This window comes from Thunnus thynnus, chromosome 13, assembly GCF_963924715.1.
Source record: "Thunnus thynnus chromosome 13, fThuThy2.1, whole genome shotgun sequence".
NCBI lineage: Eukaryota > Metazoa > Chordata > Actinopteri > Scombriformes > Scombridae > Thunnus > Thunnus thynnus.
In genome coordinates this window covers 9,326,096-9,346,559 of record NC_089529.1, presented here as the reverse complement: position 1 = coordinate 9,346,559, position 20,464 = coordinate 9,326,096, and the positions used below count along the sequence as shown (strand labels likewise).

Here is a 20,464-nt window from a genome sequence, read left to right as displayed (position 1 = left end):
TAGCTCTCCCACCCTTTTTAGTGCGCACCTGCACAAATTCCCCTTCTCTGAAATGCGTCCATCCGAACTCAGTTTTTCTCTGATTCTTCTGAGCATTCTTTGGAGGGGGTTGATGCTTTCTCTCAAACACATGATCAACTTCGTTTCTTGAGAACTTTCCTCTAAGTTGCTCAAAGGTCTTTGACTTGCGAGTGCTGGGTTCTTTCTCTTTCTGTCTGCGGTATCCAAAAACAGCCAGTCAATCACCATAAGATGGCAGGTGCTCTCTTAGCCGGTCATCTGTCATGAGGTGTATGACACTGGAATCAATCTAAAATATTTCATGAATTCTTTGGTCAAGTGCATTAAATTATAACAATGAACAACCTGCATATACAGCACCAGATATTATTTACAAAGCTCCTCGTAACTTTGGATTTTTTAATGTTTATGTGTGATTTGTCAAAACTAAGCATTTCTTACATTAACTACCTTCTCCTGTTCCACTCGCTGTCTTCCTCAGACACACACTGTGACCCTAACTAGTCACTTAGCTCAACCGTCTTGTAACAGTTCAAACAAGACTAGGTCAAAACCTAGTATATGGCTGGGTCAATGCTTGAAATTGCAGTCACTTTTGAGTAAAAAAAAAAGTTAAATGCAGTTGCAAGAACAATAATTTCCTCTCATATCTTGGGATGTTTGTTTTGGAAGAGAACTTATTTTACCTCTAATTATAACTATTCTAATTATCGTTAACTCTCCCTCATCTTTCATCTGTTTCACTCTGCATTGAGTGTTTTGTCAGAGTGACTGTTATTTGAGGTGCTTTAACTGTGCATTCTCCCTCATGCCTCTATGCACCTTTTTTCTGCCTCTTTCCCAGTTGATGATCATGGAGGCTGCGGTGGAAATTGTAAATGAAAGTTATGATAGCATTTTGGGTGCAAATTCAGGAGGCTTATCTCTGCCTGGTCACCACAGTTACAGTCAAATCAAACACACCTGCAGAGCAGCTGCCCCACACTAAACTGATATAACAGCTTCTGAGTCATGTTTTACCCGCAAGACTCGTGTTTTAATGCTGTTGTTCATCGTTTGTGATGTGAAAACGTCAAAGAAATAAATAAAAAGCTTGCATCATGGTATTAGTTCAGTTAAAAAATCCAAATGCAAAGCAGAGTGTCTCTCCTGCCTGTTGCTGAATTCGCTGCCAGCCGGAGAGTCGATCACACTGGACGGTAGAAGAGGAGACAGGAGAGATTCTCTTATGTGTCTGTTTAAACAGGAGTTTAGCTTACTGCAGTGCATTTAACTCCAGAGCTGAGAGCATCAGAGCTCGGAGCCGGAAACGTGGTCACTCTGTGTTGCTCTGCTGTCCTCTGCTTCCATCATCTTGCGCTGATTCGAGCAACGGCCAGTGGGGAAACTCCAACACTCAGCCGGCTGACCAATGGTGTAACTTCCTCACTCACTCACTCACTCACTCACTCACGGACAACCATGGTTTTAAGGCTGGTCCGTGGCTGGTCCAACCATAAACATCTGCACCTCTGTTGAATAAAATCAAAGCTTAAATGTGACCTTAAATAAATAAAATCTGTACAATTGATTTTTACAAAATCTGATGGTATTCAAGCATGTTCAAACTTTTCTCTTTTTACTATGCTTTAAATACTAATTTTATTATATTTTATTTTTCATTTAAAATTTAAAATAAGTTTCTTCGTTTTCTGATTTTCTAAAGCTGCTCATTGATATTATCACAAATTCAAAACTTTAAAGTGGGTAAGGGGGCATAATCACTCCGTTTGATCTTATTGTGAGGCAGCTTATGACAACATTGGATGATCTAGTACCTGTAGTGATTATAGTCTATAACAACATGTTTGGCTGGATGTTGAATCAATTATCAATAAAATACAGAAGCCTAGAATAACCACAATGCTATTTTTTGTAAAAAAAAAAAAAAAAAGAAAAAAGAAAAGAAAAGAAAGAAAACCAATGGTTAAATATGTCATGAGCACATTTATATACTTAATGCTCTGGATTTATTTCAGAACTATGTAGCAAAATGACATTTGTACATAAGGGTTATTATTTGACGTAGCTTGTATTAATATTTTATGGTACATTTAGCTATTATACTGACTTCATTGTATGTTGATTCATCTCAACACTAAACATGTTATTACATGCAAACAACTTACAGTTGACTATTTTTACTTCAGATATTTTGGGTTGTTATAACATTCCCATTAGGCTTTTCCCTCTTTCATGCACATAAGTGACCTATTAGCTTTACTTTTGTTGTGAGTAAAAACTGAACCTGGTAACTGAGACAAACACTCAGTGATGGAAACAGAGCATTTAATTCTTCAGTATAGTATTTTGTTTTATTGCTACCTTGATACTAACATGGTGATATAAGCAATAAAACGAGAATGAAATGGCAACAATTAACTATTATGTGTAATTTTTGTGTTATATTTAATTTGAGCCACTGCTAAATAAATTACTGTCTGTGTAACCAAGTATTTCAGTCACATTGTATATTTTAATGAGGCACCAAGATATTTTTCTAAACACCTCCGGATTACCAGAGATCAGATGGTGTTGTGTGTGAATGATTTCATAATGACTTACTATGAGGATATTTTTATTGTAAAGGCTAAGTTTTCATCTTATTTTTTTCTTTTACTGGTAGAAATGGGTTTCGATACAAACCTGACCATCTGCTCCTTCTGTACCAAAGTATTATTGAACCCATCCTTTTGTACTGCATCACCTGTTTATTTCACCACACTTACCCTCACCAGTAGAAACAAGCTCCTGAAAATCACTAACATACCTTCTAAAATAATTGACCTCCCGACTCGCAACCAGCCAGCCTTTATTGACACTGCCACCACTCGCAGAGCACTGACCTTAGCACCCGACCCTGCCACCCCCTCACCCAAGCTCCACCCTCCTCCCCTCTGGCCGCAGATACAAACAACCACTCTGCAAAAAAAACACGCTTTGGGAGGAATTTTGTGCCCTCAACAATCACTGCCTTAAATAGCCTGGGCACATTGTAACAGACTTGTGTTGTTGTTGTTGTGATGCTCTTGTTTGCTTATATACTGTTTTGAGTGTTTGATTGTGTACAGACTGTGAAAGCAAATTTTCTCTATAGAGGACAATAAAGAATTAATCTGAATTAATCTGCGGCCTCTCTGCTCAATGTGTGTGTGTGGGTATGACTTAAGTCACTTTCAGTGACAAACACCAGACTAAAGACCAGTTGATGGGGACAACTTGTGCAACTAGGGACAAAAGCCGTGTCCCCATTGGTAAAATGCTGATTTTTGGGTGAGTGGTTAAGGTCAGGGTTCGGTTTAGGCACATGGTGGTTGTGGTTAGGTTAAAGTTTTCCAGGAAATGAATGTAAGTCAGTGTAATGAGCGGAGCCTTGCCCTTGGTCCAACACCTACACAGGGAGCAGAGGAGAGGCTGCAGCAATGACACCAATTCCCATTCGCTCACCACTAGCTCCAGTAAGCTGCTTGAAGCGGAGAAAGTGCGCATGGTTTGCGTTCATTGTGACCATCATGTACAATGTGAAATGTGTTTGAGGCTTCATGTTTCCACATCACACTTGTCTAAGTTCAATATTGGACCAGGATTGGCTCCAAGTTGTGATGTGATGTCACAAATCATGCTTGTAGGTCTGCACCTTAAAATCAGACTTTGAACAGAATCTTTCCACTTTCAGCAGATGAATGTGAAAACAGCCTTCTAGTGTTAAACTCTGCACAGTGACGCTCAAAACATCCAACTAGGAACAAGAAGAAAAACACATTTTTGAGTGGAGGGAGACTTTAAGGTATTGTGTGAACACCTGCCGAGGCTGGTATTTGATGGCAACTGTTCATAAACAGAAGAAAAAGTTTCTACTCTACACACTGGAAATGCTCTACCAAAAAGATACTGTAAATAGCAGTAACACATGATCCTATGTTTTCGCAGTTTGCGGTGCTTTCTTAACACTGAATATTACTTGATACATAAACACATTTGATAGTTTTCTTTTATTTAGACAACCCAAATAAAAGGCACATAACATTGCGCATGTTTAAGTAATAATTTGACAAACATACATTTTAAAAAAATGTAGGAATGTTTGACCTTTCTGCTAATCAGAAAGCCTAGCCTCTCATATATACAAAATTACCATTGTTAATGTTCTAATACAAAAGATTTATAAAAAAGGTTATTTTATCTTTCACATCTATTGTAACTACCATATCCTTGGAACTAAAATAGTTTTGTACAAAGATATACATTCAACTGCTTTCACAAGGGTCCTGGAATTTCCAATTCATATTTTTTTTCCTTAAAAATAAAGAGATGTTCAATTCCACGAGAAATGTTCAGTTCATCACATTATTATTATCGTATCAAATTTGGCAAACAGGCTATCATAGTGTATCTACGTAAATGCATAAGAACAAAAAAAAAAAAAAAAAAAAAGCTACACTAATATTTTGTTTAAAACAAAAATTGGGAAAATGACAAACATGCATATTGCATTGTTCAGTATAAACTGAATCAACTCAAAGAGCTGCAACACGGTTGAGATAACATGGCATTCATTAAAAAAAAGCTCTGTTCAACAGCTACAGTGTTTGGGATCATGCAACGTCAATCTCGTCCCATTATTTAATGGTTACAAACTTGCATTTTAGCAAACTTGTCCAGTTCTCAGCCACATCAGTTAGCAGCCTGAGACTGAACTGGACTTAAAAGGAAATGTAAAAACGTATAGTATGTATGCCATTGTACAGTAAATTATTATTTAAATGGACGGCTACGTTTAAAATCAATTCTTGGACTTCTTGTCCCTGATGGGAGTCTTGTCAACTCTTAAAACCACAATGCCAAATCATTCAGGAAATCTAAAAAGGAAGATGGAGAAGTCAAGCATTAAGATACATGGTAGATATACTCAATTTAAAAAGGAGCCAAGTTCGTGAGTAATGGGCTTTTGTGTGTGTTTCCTGAGTGAAGGGTCCTTAGTATCGTCTTGGGGCAATCACAGATAAATGATTAAAAAAAAAAAAAAAACAGTGTACAGAAGAGTCAGACAAAACAAATCAGTCACCATGATGATGACATGAACAGCCTGAAAAAGCTTCACTACAAGGCCAGGCCTTTTCCGTGTTCAGCCACTAGATGGCCTCAAGTGTAGGCTGGCTAACCGAAACACTCGAGACTCCAATTTGATCTTTGATAATACTGCTGTTCACCTGTATGTAGGATATGCTTTCAGTGCAAGACTCGTTCCATTCTGCCTTCATGGAAAAAAAATGAACACTACCAATAGGCAAATAATAACAAACCTTTGAGATTCCATACAAATAGAAAACAAAGTACAAATATTTCATAGTCGAGAGGACAGTGTCGACTTGAATGACAAAAGCAAAAAATTAAAATGCTGACATGAAAATACATTACTATGTCAACTGTACAAGTTAGTCACTGTACCTCAAGAGCATACCTACTATCTGAGAAGATAAAGAAAAGCTATAGCACTGTGAAAAAATATTCTTCAATGCAAATGGAAGCTGCTGTCCCTTTTACTAGACTCATTTCCTATAACATTAAATAGTGATTAGCAGGCTATAGTTAAAAAAAAACAAAACAAAAAAAAAAACAACATACAAAGTAACACCCAGAGGCTTTGGGAGAAAACGTGTAAAACGTCAAAAAGAGCAATTTATAGTTATTGCTTCAGTCTATTTCTTGTCTCCCGTTTACAAAAGCACATGTGGGTTTTTCCTAGGGAGTCCTCAAGGGTGCTTGAGGAATCGTCTCCTCTCATTTGTCATGATACAAATCACAGTTTCATCATTCTAATTGACTACACTAAGTCTTACGGTTGTCCTGATTTCAACTTAAGTCCTACTCGATTTCTACTCAAGTGTCCTGCATCTCATGTCAGTCACTTAACATTAGTTGGGACGCAGCTGTGACTTGGGGGAGCTCCTACCAGCCGCACAGCTCGTGTAAATACAGTATTCACTTCGAGGTTTGATGAAGTAAAGAGTTCAGGGATAGAAAGAGCTGGGCTCGAGGTGCAAATAATGAGGACCGGAGTCTCTTGTTTCACTTCATTTTCCCTTTCTTTCTGGCCAGTTCAACGCTCTCTCTCCTCTTTACCAGGGTGGGGAAGAAGGCAAGACTTGGGACAGGAAAGGCATGCTATCCACTGGCCTCATGGCGATGTTGAGCGGACCGGCTATATTCATTGACATGGGGGTCGTTATTGCGACTGGGTGGGCGATATTCATGGGCGCCGTGGCGGGGATGTTGACAGAGGCGATGTTGATGGGCCCGGTGATGGTGACTGGGTGCTGGAGGCTGACTGGGGATGTGATGTTGACCGTGTTGGTGCTAATGTTCATTTGTGCGGCTATGGTGACGGCATTGTTGGAGTTGACCCGGTTCATCGCCGTGGTGATGGGGGCTGAAATGGTCACAGGTGTAGCCGAGGCAGAATTGCAGACTTCGTTACCTTCTGGGAAAAACACAAGGAAGAGTTTTCAGTTTTTGTTCTGCAGCAACTCAAATTAGTTGTTCTTTGGTAGGAGATGGAAAGATGTTTTCAAGTCAAGAAACTGGTATTTTGTTAAAAAAAATAAATATGTAAATAAAGAGAGAGATAGAAGAATTCAAAAATGTTGGAGAAGGCTGTAAAACTAAGATCAAGGAGCAGGAAACTTCAGACAAGATCTTGGTTAGGGGTATTGGCATGATATGATAAATTCTAACTGCACACTTGTGATGATAGCAGTATGTGTTTGGCTGACAGATGTGAATTACCTTTGTTACAGGAGTTAAAGTTGGTCTGTCCATGAGTCTTCAAATGGCTGGTGATGTAGGCCGCACTGAGCATCTTCCCACAGATGCTACAGGTGACCTTGCCTTCATGCCTGATCATGTGGGAACGGAGTCTGTCTTTGGTGGCAAAAGCAGAGGTACAGGCCTGCAGCCGCACAAGCAGACAGGGTCAAAGGTCAGTGGAGTACAACAACAACAACAACAACGGTCTTAACAATCCTGATGATAATCACAATAATTAGATGGAGACTGACAATGAGGCTTACCGTTACTTGACATTTGAACGGCCTTTCTGAGGAATGCACATGCTTCACATGACAGCTCAAGTGGTCTGGCCTAGAGGAAAGAAAAAAACCCCCACAACATTTAATCTTTGTACAGTGATGCAGTGAGCTCTATGAGTTTTAAGTGAGTTACACAGTATGTTGTTTTGATTCTGTACTCTCATTATTCACACGTGAAGCCCAGACTGTCCATTTGACTGCGTTTCACTTGTAGCAAACTTACAAGAAAAGAGCTAGTAAAGAGTGATATGCCAATTTTGCTAATTAAATTATATTAAATTAAGTGATTTGAATTTTAAAAAGTGATTTGATCTAACAGAAAAGCACTACATATACACATAAACACAGACAGTGCTACTGTAAGACAAATAGTATGTTGTCTGATACAGATGTCTAATTATTGTGATAACAAGTTAAATAATCTGTTTCTTAGGGTATTTACATTAGTTTTACATTTACTTTACTTGTGATTTAATGATAGTAGGACAATGGTAAAATATTTTGCTAAAAATAATTGTAAAATATACATAGAATTAAAATAAAAGAATTACATACTGACATAGAAGTGAATAAAGTCTATACGTAAAGCCTAATGTAGGACTAAACATTACTTGTGCGGTGTTTGTGTAAGCATACTGATGTGGTCTATTAGCTTTGATAATGAGGGGATGGGCACTAAAAAAAAATCCCTTAAACTTCAGTCAACGGCGGTTAATTCTCCATGATCAATCGTGCGTGAATTAGTTTGACCTAGTTTCAAAAACGCACCACACTGAGATGGTCAATTTTTTTTTACATTTTACACTTGTTTTCTCCGAGTGAATCAACAGTTTAGCTTTACAACTACAAAACTAATTATTTTCCTTCATCCTTGACATTGCTGACAGAAATATGAAGAGAATGTTAAGAGAATTTCCAGTTTCCCGCTAAAATACTATACTGAATCTCTCTTGGAGGATTAAGAGAATATGTAGGCCATAAAATTAATTCAACTTCATTAATGCCATAGAGGGACTGAATTATTGTATTTCTGAATACAGTCAACAAACTGTGAGAAAGTATTAAATACATGTTTAAAAAAAATATGTGGATCAGTCTTTGACCAACCATGGTCCTGAATAAGCTTCAAGACTATAGACTATAAAAAACAAACAATGTTTTCTATATTAATTAGTTCTCACTGAACTAAAGCACTTGGCTACTTCTTGTACGAATTAATATTTTTACATAAATCTGAAAAAAAAAAACCCCAGTTCAAACACTTGTGGGATCCTTATATGTTGTGTGTACAAAATCTTTGTAGTGCATTTTTCTGTTAAGCTATTAAAACTAAAAAGTAAAACTAACAAACATGGATGGCTACATATTCAACAGTGTTTATCTACTGTATGATTTACAGAGTATACTGCATATCATTGCGAGAAAACTGCTCTTTGCCTCTTGACCTTTACAGTGAAACTCCAACATTAACAAATTCTACTTGGCACTGATCCTCCTCTGTCAGCTTGTTAGTTCTAGTGAAGCTGTGAGCTGAATCATGTTAGAAGTGCCATAATGGAGTGAGTAAGGGCTAAAGCGTTGGCAGCTGCTCCCAAACCGGAAAGTTTCATGCTGCTGGATTTTTTTTTTTTTAATACAAATGAGGGAGTCAAGTGGAATCTTCTCAGTGGTGCCATGAACCGGAATCTGGTTTTTTCTTTTTCTTTTTTTGTCCGACTGACGAGGAGAGCAGACTCCAGACAGTGCCTGCCTACAGATCTGGCTGAGTGGCAGTGACTCAGTGCCCTGTTATTCAGTCCCCATTCTCACTTTCCAGTATGCTGATGAATCCCTACCCCACGTCACTGTGTTGGAGGCATGCCTGAAACTGCCCAACACAGCACAGTGCTAATGTTACAGCTTGGCCAGGGTATATTGCTGATGTTTTTGTGTAAGTTGTGTTGCAGCACAAAAACTCTTCAGGTGTTATCAATATTCTCTGCTCACTCCATGCTGATTTACATACACAGCATGTTTCATAAATCCAGCTCATTAAAATATAGTGAAATAGTTTTTTGTGTTGATAAATCTACATATGAGGCCATCATGAGACCTTCTTGAACTAAAATATTTATTCACTACATAGTAAATGTGTTGACCTGAACATTACCCCATGGTTCACTGAATTCCCAGGGGAAAGAGACGCTGTGACAAGCTGGCGGGAACCGCGAAGTGACAAGTGACGCCTCCCCCTCCTTTGATACTCTACTACCACTGGTGCTCTCCCATGTGCGACTGTTTTAACATGTGGTTGAAATGGTGTGGGGGGGTGGGGTGGGGTTGAGGTGAGGTGGGGGGGTCAATACAAGTATGAATCTAAACTGCTTAGCACAACTATAAATAAGAAAACACAGCCACTGGGTTGCTACATGGACAGAAGATGGCCATGAATAACTCAAACACCACAGGCTGAATCATTCACACACACAAATCATGGGCTGCTATACAAGCAGTATGGTAGCAGTTCAGTGTACTTTTGGTAAAGTGAAAAAATGTACCACCTGGGAATTGCATTCTTTGTATTCAACGCCAAAAAAATGATGTAATGAATGATGGAATGCATAAAAGATGGTCATTTTAAAGCACATAAGGTTACACTACACTCTAACAAGCAAGTCCTTTCTTTTTACTTGAAACACAGATAGGACAATTTTTTTTGGACAAACAAGCAAGTAGTCAAAATACATGTTTGTTGGTATGATTCTTAAGAATTTGTTGATCATATTATTTGGAAATTCCATGCAGACAAGTCAAGACTTTTCTTTGACCCTGGAATGCAACCATCAGAGGGTGAAATTACTTTCTGTCTCCACTCCCATAAGAATAAATTAGATCTCAGAAGCATACTTCCTGTTTACAATAGCCTCGTTACATGTTGTTGCTTGTTGATTGAAAGCATATGAATAATCTAGCACAGTTGTAAAAGCAACCTTTTTTGCATTTGCCCCAATTTTCTCACCAATTTAGCATTTGCTATTGCCACTGTGAGCAGTCCCTGTTGCTGCTGATCCTATTAGTCACCAAACACTTCCTCAGACACTCATACAGACGGGTTTCAGACAAGTTTCACTGGGTTAGTAAAGGCCTAGACATCCTCATTTAAGACACAGCAAACCTGTGGCTAGTGCAGTGACGTGGCCATGAAAGCTAGCTGTACTCCCATTGGTAAGCCTGAAGCAGGTTTGCAAAATTAGCTGGATAATTGCAGTGAGTAAAACCTTAAACAGCTACTTCACTTTAATTCTACATATTTGAGGGGTTGGATAGTTTTAAGAACTATTTACTGTCATGAAAGTGGAAATTTAGGAGACTTCAGTCCACTTCAAATGGCTTTAATCGTTGCTAAGACTTGCTAGGACTTGCAAAAGTGTCGATTAGTCGATCAGTTGATTGGCAGAGAATTAATCGGCCACAATTCTGATAATTGATAAACAATTTCAGTAATTTTTCCAAGAAAAAAATGGCAAAAATTCACAGGTTGGACTGTTGGCTGGACAAAACAAGACATTTGAATATGTCATCTTGGACTCTGGGAACTTGTGATGGCCATTTTTAAAAATAATTTATAAACCAAATTATGAATCGAGAAAATAATCAGCTGATTAATCAAAATGAAAATAATTGTTAGTTTTAGCCCTAAAAGTATGTATCAAAATTGTGTACCAACAGCTTTTTTACCATTGTGCCTTTGGGTCTAAGAGGGAACACAACAACAAATTCCACCACCTCAAGAGCTATAACAGGAATATACAAAGACATTTGAAACGGGTAATGTTATCTCCCCCTGAAATCTGTTGCCAGCACTTAACAACCATCCACTGCTCAGGGTCTGACAGTCTGGCTCTGTATGGCAGGTCTTTCTGGCAGCATAAAGAAATAATAACTGTACATGACAGATACTTAAGGGAATCATTTCACCTTTTCCCCACATATACTGATAGTTAAGACAGCTACTGAATAAGTAAGTTTACATTATGGTGGAAAAAAGTTTATATATTTAAAAGAAATACCACTTATTTCACTTGATCATCACTTACAATATTATAAAGCTGTTTAACCGTAATTGGGATATTCTTTCCAAAAACGTGAACCTTACCTGGAAAAGCCTTTCCCACACACGGAACACACATAGGGCTTGTGGACTCCTCCGTCATGAGAGCGAACATGGTAGGTCATTCGGTCCTTCCGTTTAAAGCGTTGCTGGCAGATGGGGCACTCAAAAGGCTTTTCATCTGAATGGGAGAGCTTGTGGCGATTCAGATGGTAGACATCACGAAAGGCCTTGCCACACATCTCGCACCCGTGGTTTTTCTTGACAGGTTTGGCGGGTTTCTTGGTGACATTTTGTTGCGGTATACTGCCCATTGCGGATGATGTCATGATACTTGAGGAAACGGAGGTGGTTGCGGTGGAGAGGATGCCTGCTACTGTGGAAATGTAGGAAGGGTTGCCGTTGTTGTCTCGTGGCATGGTAGAAATCATGGGAACCATGGTGGGGGCCGTCTGGGCAGTCTTCTTTGGCCGTGACACCATCTTGATACCGGTGTGGCTGGACTCATGGCGTCGCAGGTGGTAGCTGTCGCGGAAAGCCTTGTTGCAGTAGCCACAGACGAAAGGTGTTTTGCCTTTGTGTTCCTTCTTTATCACAGGCATCGGTGGCCGTGCGCCTCCTCCACTGGCCACATTGTCTTTGAGGAGATCCAAAGCGCTGGATGGGGGTTTCTGATCTATTTGGATGGGAAGGATAGGCTTCTGGTCAATTTGTTCAGCTCCTGCGTTAAGAAGAGGCAGCAGGCTGTTCTGGGCCACCTGGTGCTGGTGGTGGAGGGCTTCATTGGCCTGCTGATGAATCAAACATAAACACAGAGATTAATGTTTGGCTGAGACGAGATGAATTCCAGACATGTAAACACTAATTGACTTACTGTTTAGTTGACTACAACAGCGAAAGATGATGAAACAAAATTGTGCACATTAATGTCTATTCTACACTGTATATAAAATATACACATCAATGTTGGGGATTGCAGTTTGAAAACTCTACATAAGGATTACCACAGTAAGTGTTAATGACAGCTGTACAACCACTGGAATTTTGTTTGGAGTCAACTTCGTACCCCGTTTGACAAGTGCATGAGAGCAACAAGGGTTACTAAGACGTTACAGAATACGAAATGGACAAAAACAAATTGGATCTGTTATTAATGAGGTTGACACAGCATGACATTAATGCTAAAGAATCCAAATATACTAGATGAAAAATGATCCCATCATTTTGGTGCTGATTCATCATGTGACTGCAAAGCAAGCATACCAAATTAGAGGCATAGCAGAGTCTGGTTTAACTGCCAAGAAGGCTCTGAACAGCTGAGCCTGTTCCTGAGCTCTGTAGCTGCAGAGCTCAGGAGATACGGTGAAGTGGAATTGTGGGTCAGTAAAAAGGAGTGAAGTGCACTACAGAAAAATACAGGTCACCAAACTAGACAAAACAGCATGGATTAAAGTGGCACAGCGGCTTACTGGGTATGTGGCCTCTCCCACACTGTAGTCTTGGAGTTTTGTAACTGCAAACCACTCCTGACTACTGCCCCAACACAAATAAGGTGAAGTGGCTGGGTGCTACTAGCAATAGCAGCAACCAGTTGTTAAGTAGGGTTTCCCTCATTTAAGTAATCGAACCTCCCAGCTGAGGTGGTCAGACACAATTTGCATCCCTTGCTACAGACATGACACAAAACAAGATCAATTTTTCCAAGAGACTCTGCTAAAATAATCAGGCAGCTACAGCTAAAAGTGATTCAGTGCATTTTGCTTGGGAATGTCTTGCACTGACGAGGAAGGTTAATGACAGTTGAGCAATTGGAAAAGGTTTGTCCCTTCCAAACAAGTCTAAAGCAGTCGTCAAATAGTTTTATTTTAAAGCTGAGTCACAGGAATGAAATGCTGCTGAAAATCACGTAGCAGACAATAGTTTCTGCAATGTTGACCTAGGGACTATCCTGCCTACATCCATCAAAAATTAACAGAAGTAGACACAGTGTTGCAAACCAACCATCAGCAGGGACAGATGTTAACAGTAATTCATTCATTTCTTTTCACTTAGATTCCTCTATGATACAGGCTATACTTGTTATAAGAAAAACAATTTACTTTACTACTTCTGTTAAAGCTGCTAGAGATAACTCTGCTGTCATCTCTCTGATAAAGCCAGCATTTTTTTCATATCATACCTAAACATAAAAATTGTATCACGGTTAATGCTGTTCTCTCGGTAAACGGACACAGTCAAGACGACTGTGTTGTCAACTACCAGCAAGAAAGGCCAAGGTGAAATGCTTGACCTTTCCCTTTGAGGTTCAATCATCCATCGAAGAAGGCCAGCCAAGAAAGGAGTTGCAAAAGACGAGGCAGGGGATAGAAAAGAAAAATGAACCACACAATGTCCTCCTTATGTCATCTAGCCTATTGTGAAAGACACAAATCTGAGCAGTGATGCACTCGGGCCTCAGCAGGGGAGCTTTGTATGCTCATCTTCATTGATTTGGCTCATCTATTCATGAGACAGGGACATTGTTTATCCACACCCCACTCAGCTAAACTAGCCGTCATTCCCTCATACGCAATGGGACCTGGGAACTCATAGAGAATGCCACCAAGCCCACCCATCCATTTGTCTAAGCACCTGCTCACACTTGCCACCTTCCAGGATTAGTCATCATCATGCCAATGCTAACTCGTCCACTGGCACACCAGGGGAGGGTGGGGAGGGGGGTTGTGTGGGGGGGGGATACCAGCCGGGAACCCTCTTTGTGAAGCTTGTGAACAGCAGACATAGCCACTGCAGACAGCCTGGCCCCTATACAGAGGTGCAGGGTCTGTAAGCTGCTGTGCCTTCATGCAGCTCTGACCATTTTGACACAAATGCGCTCTGACAACTGGGGCTGCTCCCTCATAAATAACATCAAAATGGAGGGAGTGTCCTGATGGCTCCACGGGCTACTGTTAGACTTGAATTGATCTCATGGTTTGAGTCAGATTATGCACTGTCTTTCCTCAATCTTTTGTGTCACACTCTACAGCTGCTTGCCGTCATCCCAGTTTTTACTGAACAAACAAAAAAATATTAATTGATAACATAACAACTGAAGGAACATGGGGAGATCATACTGCGGGAAACAAAACTCAAAACATATTATTTTGTTTTTCTCATACATGTTTTCACTAAGTTTATCAGTTTGTTCTAAGCTGTTCTACAAATTGTTTACAAGTTCCGAAATTCTTGGCTGCTGGTCAGTTTGCTGAGTTGACATAGCACAGAACATTACTTTTGTAATGTTTGCAATCCTTCTGGATTTTTTTTCATAGCCTGTAAAGCTATGCAAATTCTGCAGGGATTTGATGCCTTGTTTGTTGATGCTATAAGTTGCAAACAGGAACATTTCAGTTTTGCTAGGAGTGCGCAAAATGTTTTTTAAGGGATGTTTTAAATATGAATTCCTTCACCTGGTCTTGGACTGCATCATATGTGGAGGATGATAGCCATTTCTAGGCTTCTCACCATGTCACCCTTTTCCCAGAAACACTGAAATCAATGAGCCAAAACCTCAAAAAAAGTGAAAGGAATTTAATACAACATCCCATAGCAAACATTCTTGTCAGGAACAGGGAATAGATACAAACAGCTGAGATGTACTGCTGTTTAAAATCTGTGAAACATATTTTACTTGGGAGCACAAAGAGCTCTCTTGATGCAAGGAAATAGCAAACACTTCTTAAATTACTTGCTTGTTCTATTCATTCAGGAATATTGTTTGTTGGTTTAGAGCCTGGACAGAAAGCAATAAAACTCACTTTCCACCCTGCAATAATCAGAGTGACAGGGCAATAATGAAAAACTGGATACTCAAACTTAAAATCAGTCATGTTGAGCAAGCAAAGAACTTTTTAACTGTTAACTAAAATGTTCCCCTTTTGCCTGTATTACCACTGCAGTTAAAAACGCACGTAGTGATAAGAACACCTGGTGAGTGGTCTTTGTAACAGTGATGCAAAACACTGTTTGAATCTGAAACATAATTTGAATCTGTGCTATGCAGTAATATTCACTGATAGTCCACTGTTATCATCTTTTGTTTGCTCAAAGTTAGTTTACTAATATTTTCAAAAAGGTGATTGTTAGAAACATGTACCTAAAAACTTATGGAGCAGTACAAGATATGACACATTAAATATTTCTTACTGACGCTATTTACTATTTCACAAGGTGTGTTCTTACTTTTGTGCCATCGATTTATCATATAGTTTAATTGAATTACCTCTGCTCAACTCTTATTAGACTGCCTTGTTTTGCTGTCTACTAAGGCTACTGACAGGCGTGTTGATGTTGAGTCTTGAAAGAAGCCTGTGCTTTTCTATTATGGCACTACGTTTACTGCTGATGTTTGAAGCTACATTCATTTATATATTTATTTACACAGTGAATCCAATTACTATGTGTAAAACAAAAAAGGTTGCCTGTTGTGACCAAACCTGTTTCATGCAAAACAAGCTGTAATAAAACCCCACTGTACACCTTGCAAGCAAAGACTAAGGCTTGTTTTTAGGAGTTATTAGAGAACAAACCAGAGATGCAATGAGAGTGAATACTGGACTTACATTTGTCATGTGGCTAGAGACACGACTATGAATGAATAATGTTTTAGTAGGTAACTGTTTGCTAACATGTTAGCCATAACAACTTTATAAGCCTATGTTGTGTTGGCAATGCATCTTTCAGCTTGACTTAATGTGTTTCTGCCTCTCATTGCAAAAAAAAAAAAAAAAAAATCAAATTAAATGTCACTGCAATGTGAGTGTGAATATCCAAATGTAATTGTGTGTAAGAGGATTAACATCAACAAATCAAATTTGGCTTCCAAATTCAAGGTACATCACAAATAGCTGTTTTTAAACCACGTCTTGCAGTGGATGTTTCCACTGAAGCCAATAGATGAGTCAATCTTTCAGACATTGAACATTTTCCGCACAGTGTGGCCACCTGTTGAACGTCATTTTCTTAAAGAACTTGTAGATTTACCAAAGTATTTAGAATGAATGGATGCCTAACACTTTTCATATATTTTTTTTGTTGTTATAATGTAGTGTTTTTCTTGAGTAGCTACCACAGTTTCGAGATAAAGCCAGAATGGAGTTTCAGGCACAGAAGGGTTATGATATGACTTTCTGTGGCTCTCACTTTTGGGCCCTCTTAACCATGGTCCTTCCTGTTACTTTACATTAGTGGTGTATCACTGTACAAGTCAAACTGACATCGTATATATCTTATTGCAAGAAAATACTACTACTAATACTAGGACATTTGATATACTGCAAATTTGTAAAAAAAAAAAAAAAAAAAAAAGGAGGGAGATACAGCTGTATTGATGGCAATACCCAAGCTAAGTTACACAATATGGATAATTCAAAACACCTGAATAATATATAACAGTATAGTGAGATTGTGTGTCAATGCAATACCTATAGGTAATAGGTAACATGGCAAAGAGCTTTAAATCTAAAAATGGTGCGAGGCATGTGGCAGTAATGCTCTTCTTACATCAGGTGCCTTCATAACAGCACACAGGTTTACACAAGATTGACAAAGTAACAGCGTGAGGTACATAATACATGCAGGGCTTCTGGCTAGATGCCAGATACTGCAAAACAACCACACCGCCCATCTGCCTTTTTCATCAGGGAGACGTAGTGCTCAAAGATGTGACTAAGTGGTTGGTCTCTAACAGCAGAGCAAAATGTTACAAATGCCACAAACAAGATGACGTACATCAAAGGATGTGATACATAACGTAACTTTTTTTTTTTTTTTTTTTAAAAACACTGCACTATTTATATTCTTCCCAGCTTTTACTTGCCTAAAACTAAGCAGGGCTAGTGATAGCAATGCCTGATAATTAATGTTAGCTTTTCAAGACCCATAACCACTTATTTTTGGAAGCTTCTTAAATGAGAAACATTAAAAGTCCTCTAACATGTTTGTTGGTTTAAGCTTCTCTGTAGCAATTCTACCAACTCATCCTCCTTCAGACTGCTTCTCCAGTAAACTGGTAATGATGGCACACACCTTCAGGTTATTTAACTTTCCTCCATGCCTCATCACTGCCTTACTCCATCACAGTGCTTCCTCTACGCACCAGTTTTACACATTCTCATTAACGTGTTTACTTGATTAGTTTATCAATACAGTAGATGGCAAGTGATAAAAGTAAACATGTCATGTTTGTCTTATTATTTGCTGATAATGGCAATGAAGTCAAAGATCATATAGTCACTCATATCAGGTTGCATGAAAATAATAAACTTGCTTTACAGCCAGCAACTCTGTCAAACATTTGATGCTGTTTTTCTAAAGATAAGAACGTCTATTTTGTGAATGGTACTGAATTGCTGCAAAGTTCATTGAAGAAGTTCTTCAATGAAGAGTTCATCACACCCACTAAACGATACTTGGGCATAATTCAAGGATAATACACACATAATCCTTTTCAAGATTTGGGATTACATTTGAGACAGCAAATTGGTAATATAATTCTATTGACGAGTTATGTTTTGATTAAAACTCACAAAGTGATTGCGTTAAAATAAAAAATAAAAATCCGCAGCAACACATTTAATCATCAGAAATATCGCCTCCCCATGAAGACTCGTTTTTTTTTTTTTTTTTTTTTTTTTACATTTTTCATGTGCACACCAGGCTTGATTCTTTTAGGCTAAGTAAGGCCAGGAGGAGAAAACATTTCATTCATTTCATTGAACAATAGCCTTCCATGTTAGCACCCAGTGAAAACCATTAAACCGTGGCGGATATCACTCTCAACAGCAGCACTCACTTTCAGGCTGAAAATGAATTTGTTAATTGCGTCATGTCGTTGCTAATTTCAAATCTGCCTTTCTTCGTTGCTAGTGTTAGCTGATGTTGTGTGCATAGTTTGAATTCCTTTCCACGGCGGTCACCAGAATTAAATAGCCAGTTAATAAACAAGAGAGCTACAGCGCTCGTTATCAAGTCATGTAACGTTAGTTTTGCAAGGTCATCACGACAGCCTCGCCCAAATGAAGCTAAATTAGTCGGCGGGTGCGATGAAGGCAGACTAAACACCGTTAGCTAACTTGGCTAGTAACTGTCGAACCGGCTGAGGCAAGCGGAAAGTTCACCGCCGTTAGGTTATCAGCTACTGAGATTTACCAAACACACACTTATCCAACGTTTACCAAAATTACCCACTTTAAAACCCCAATTATATGTCGTATTATCCCCGTTACAGTGATAATCGTCGCCGGCGTTACATCTCATTATCCGACGGCGTCTGATCAAAGGGAAAAAAACAGGTCTGTCTCGATTGTAACGGTGCAGCGGCGTCTCCAGGCTTTACTTCAAATCATCCCGCATGTTTTGCTGGCTTCGACCTGGCAAATAAAACTTAGGAATATCACAAACGCTTCCGATTTATTCAACACAGTTCATCTAAGTAGTCGTGCCACACGAAAAAACAAGCCACATTTTTCAAACACTCGTTGAGGAGAATTGATTTTTTTGTTCTAGCGTCATTCCCAAAGCCTCACAGCTGGAAGCCTGGATTGATATATACCATTGTTTTTGCTTGGTTACTTGATCTTGGCATTACTCGTTTAAAAACTGGTTTTACCGCAAAGATATTAAGTGCTTCCATTGTTTAAGGGCTGTTTCACGAGCTACCCCAGTTTCCCTCCTAAACAGTCAACTTACTTGAAAAAGAAACGTACTCCAGCTCGGCTCCATTTCCACACTTAGTAATTCTGTAGGAAACCTACAACAAAGCAACCAAACATGGCTGAAACAACTTCCGGTAACCTCAAGGGTTGTACCACTTTACACATTATACAGGTGGGGTTACAGATAGTGTGTTAAACATTAATTCGTGTAATTGTTTATGTGGCTTATAAAAATATATGGATGAATAAAGACGGCCAACTTGAAAATATTTTCTGAATCAGTTTTGCGAGAGGTCCTCTGAATTGTTCAATTCCTAAACACACAACTAAAGTTATGTAGCTGGATTTCTAAACACCCCCATGTATGAGTTTCCGCTCGTTCTGTGAGGGGCATTTGGTATAGTCGACTACTGTCGCATGTGGCTGCGATGTGATTGTGTGCAATTACACTCCATTTGTTTTTAGAAGAAAATTTGAAATTTGAAAGCGGTTAATTGTGCATAAAAACGTTTTGCCCTCTTTTCTTTTCCCCTTCGAGACGTGTTTCATTTTAAAAGGTGCTGGAAGTAACCAACGTGCATAACAATTTATTTCATTCATGGGATATGGGGATGAATGAAAACGACAGAGCCTATAAATTGCACGCATTGCCTACAGTGAACTGAAATAACATACATTCAATCTCATCTTTGACGGCGAATACAACACATATATTCAGTAACCTAAGATAATAAAATGTATCTATTTTCTCGTCATGTCCGGCTACTGCAACTCTAATTCTCGCAGGATATGAAAGGATATTTGTGCATTTACCACATTTGATTTTACTGAGATGACGAATAAGCATTTTTTGTCAGGTGACATTTAAGATCTAAGGAAGAATACATTTTCTAATGTTGTTAATGAGCTTTTTTATTAAGATTATTGTAACAAAACATGTAAGAAATGTTCAATTCAATCACTTAAAAATGGGAATTGACACTTTTTTGAGTATCTCAACCATATACAAAACATGAGTTAATGTAGACTTTAAGTGAATTCATCTCAGGACCAAATGCAGTTTTGTCTTTTACTGTGTGTATATCATTCATTATCCAACTGTTGACTTCATACTAATGATTAACTGACATGTAGGGGACTCTTACAGTAATAACTGATATGATCACAATGGAAATGAATCATAGCTGCCTTGGGATTATTCTGTTGTTTTCCCACCTGTCTCAAATATATTTCACACACTGGACTTAAATTTAGTCACTTGGTGATATATATTACAATACACTCCCCTTATCCTTTTCCTTTTTCTATCTTTGCTGTAAAATATCTTAATAAACTACAAAATAATCCTTCCAATTCAGCTAATGATCAGCCGATGTGGATAGAGCAAGCAGTTTCAAGGCAGCAAAAGAGTGATGTTTAAAGCAAGTTACCTGGGTGTCACCAAAGCAACAGGCCTCAGATTGCTTGTCAGCACCAGACAATGTACACAAAACACACTGAGGCAACTAGCAGGCCAAACATTGTTAAAT

At 38.8% G+C, this 20,464-nt stretch overlaps 1 protein-coding gene across 2 annotated transcripts; it reads right to left on the bottom strand.

Annotated features, from left to right (window-relative positions):
* Positions 1-4,033: 4,033 nt before the first annotated feature.
* On the bottom strand, positions 4,034-19,080 carry vezf1a (vascular endothelial zinc finger 1a). Of its 2 annotated transcripts, none has more exons than XM_067607660.1 (5): positions 18,970-19,080; positions 11,284-12,029; positions 7,131-7,200; positions 6,847-7,009; positions 4,034-6,541 (listed from the first exon to the last, which is right to left on the bottom strand). In XM_067607660.1, the coding sequence occupies exons 1-5, from the start codon at positions 19,000-19,002 to the stop codon at positions 6,180-6,182; spliced, it is 1,374 nt and encodes a 457-aa protein (XP_067463761.1). In that variant the 5' UTR covers positions 19,003-19,080; the 3' UTR covers positions 4,034-6,179. The 2 variants fall into 2 exon arrangements, with proteins under 2 accessions (XP_067463761.1, XP_067463762.1); XM_067607661.1 differs by having other exon boundaries at positions 4,034-6,538.
* Between the last annotated feature and the right edge of the window lie 1,384 nt (positions 19,081-20,464).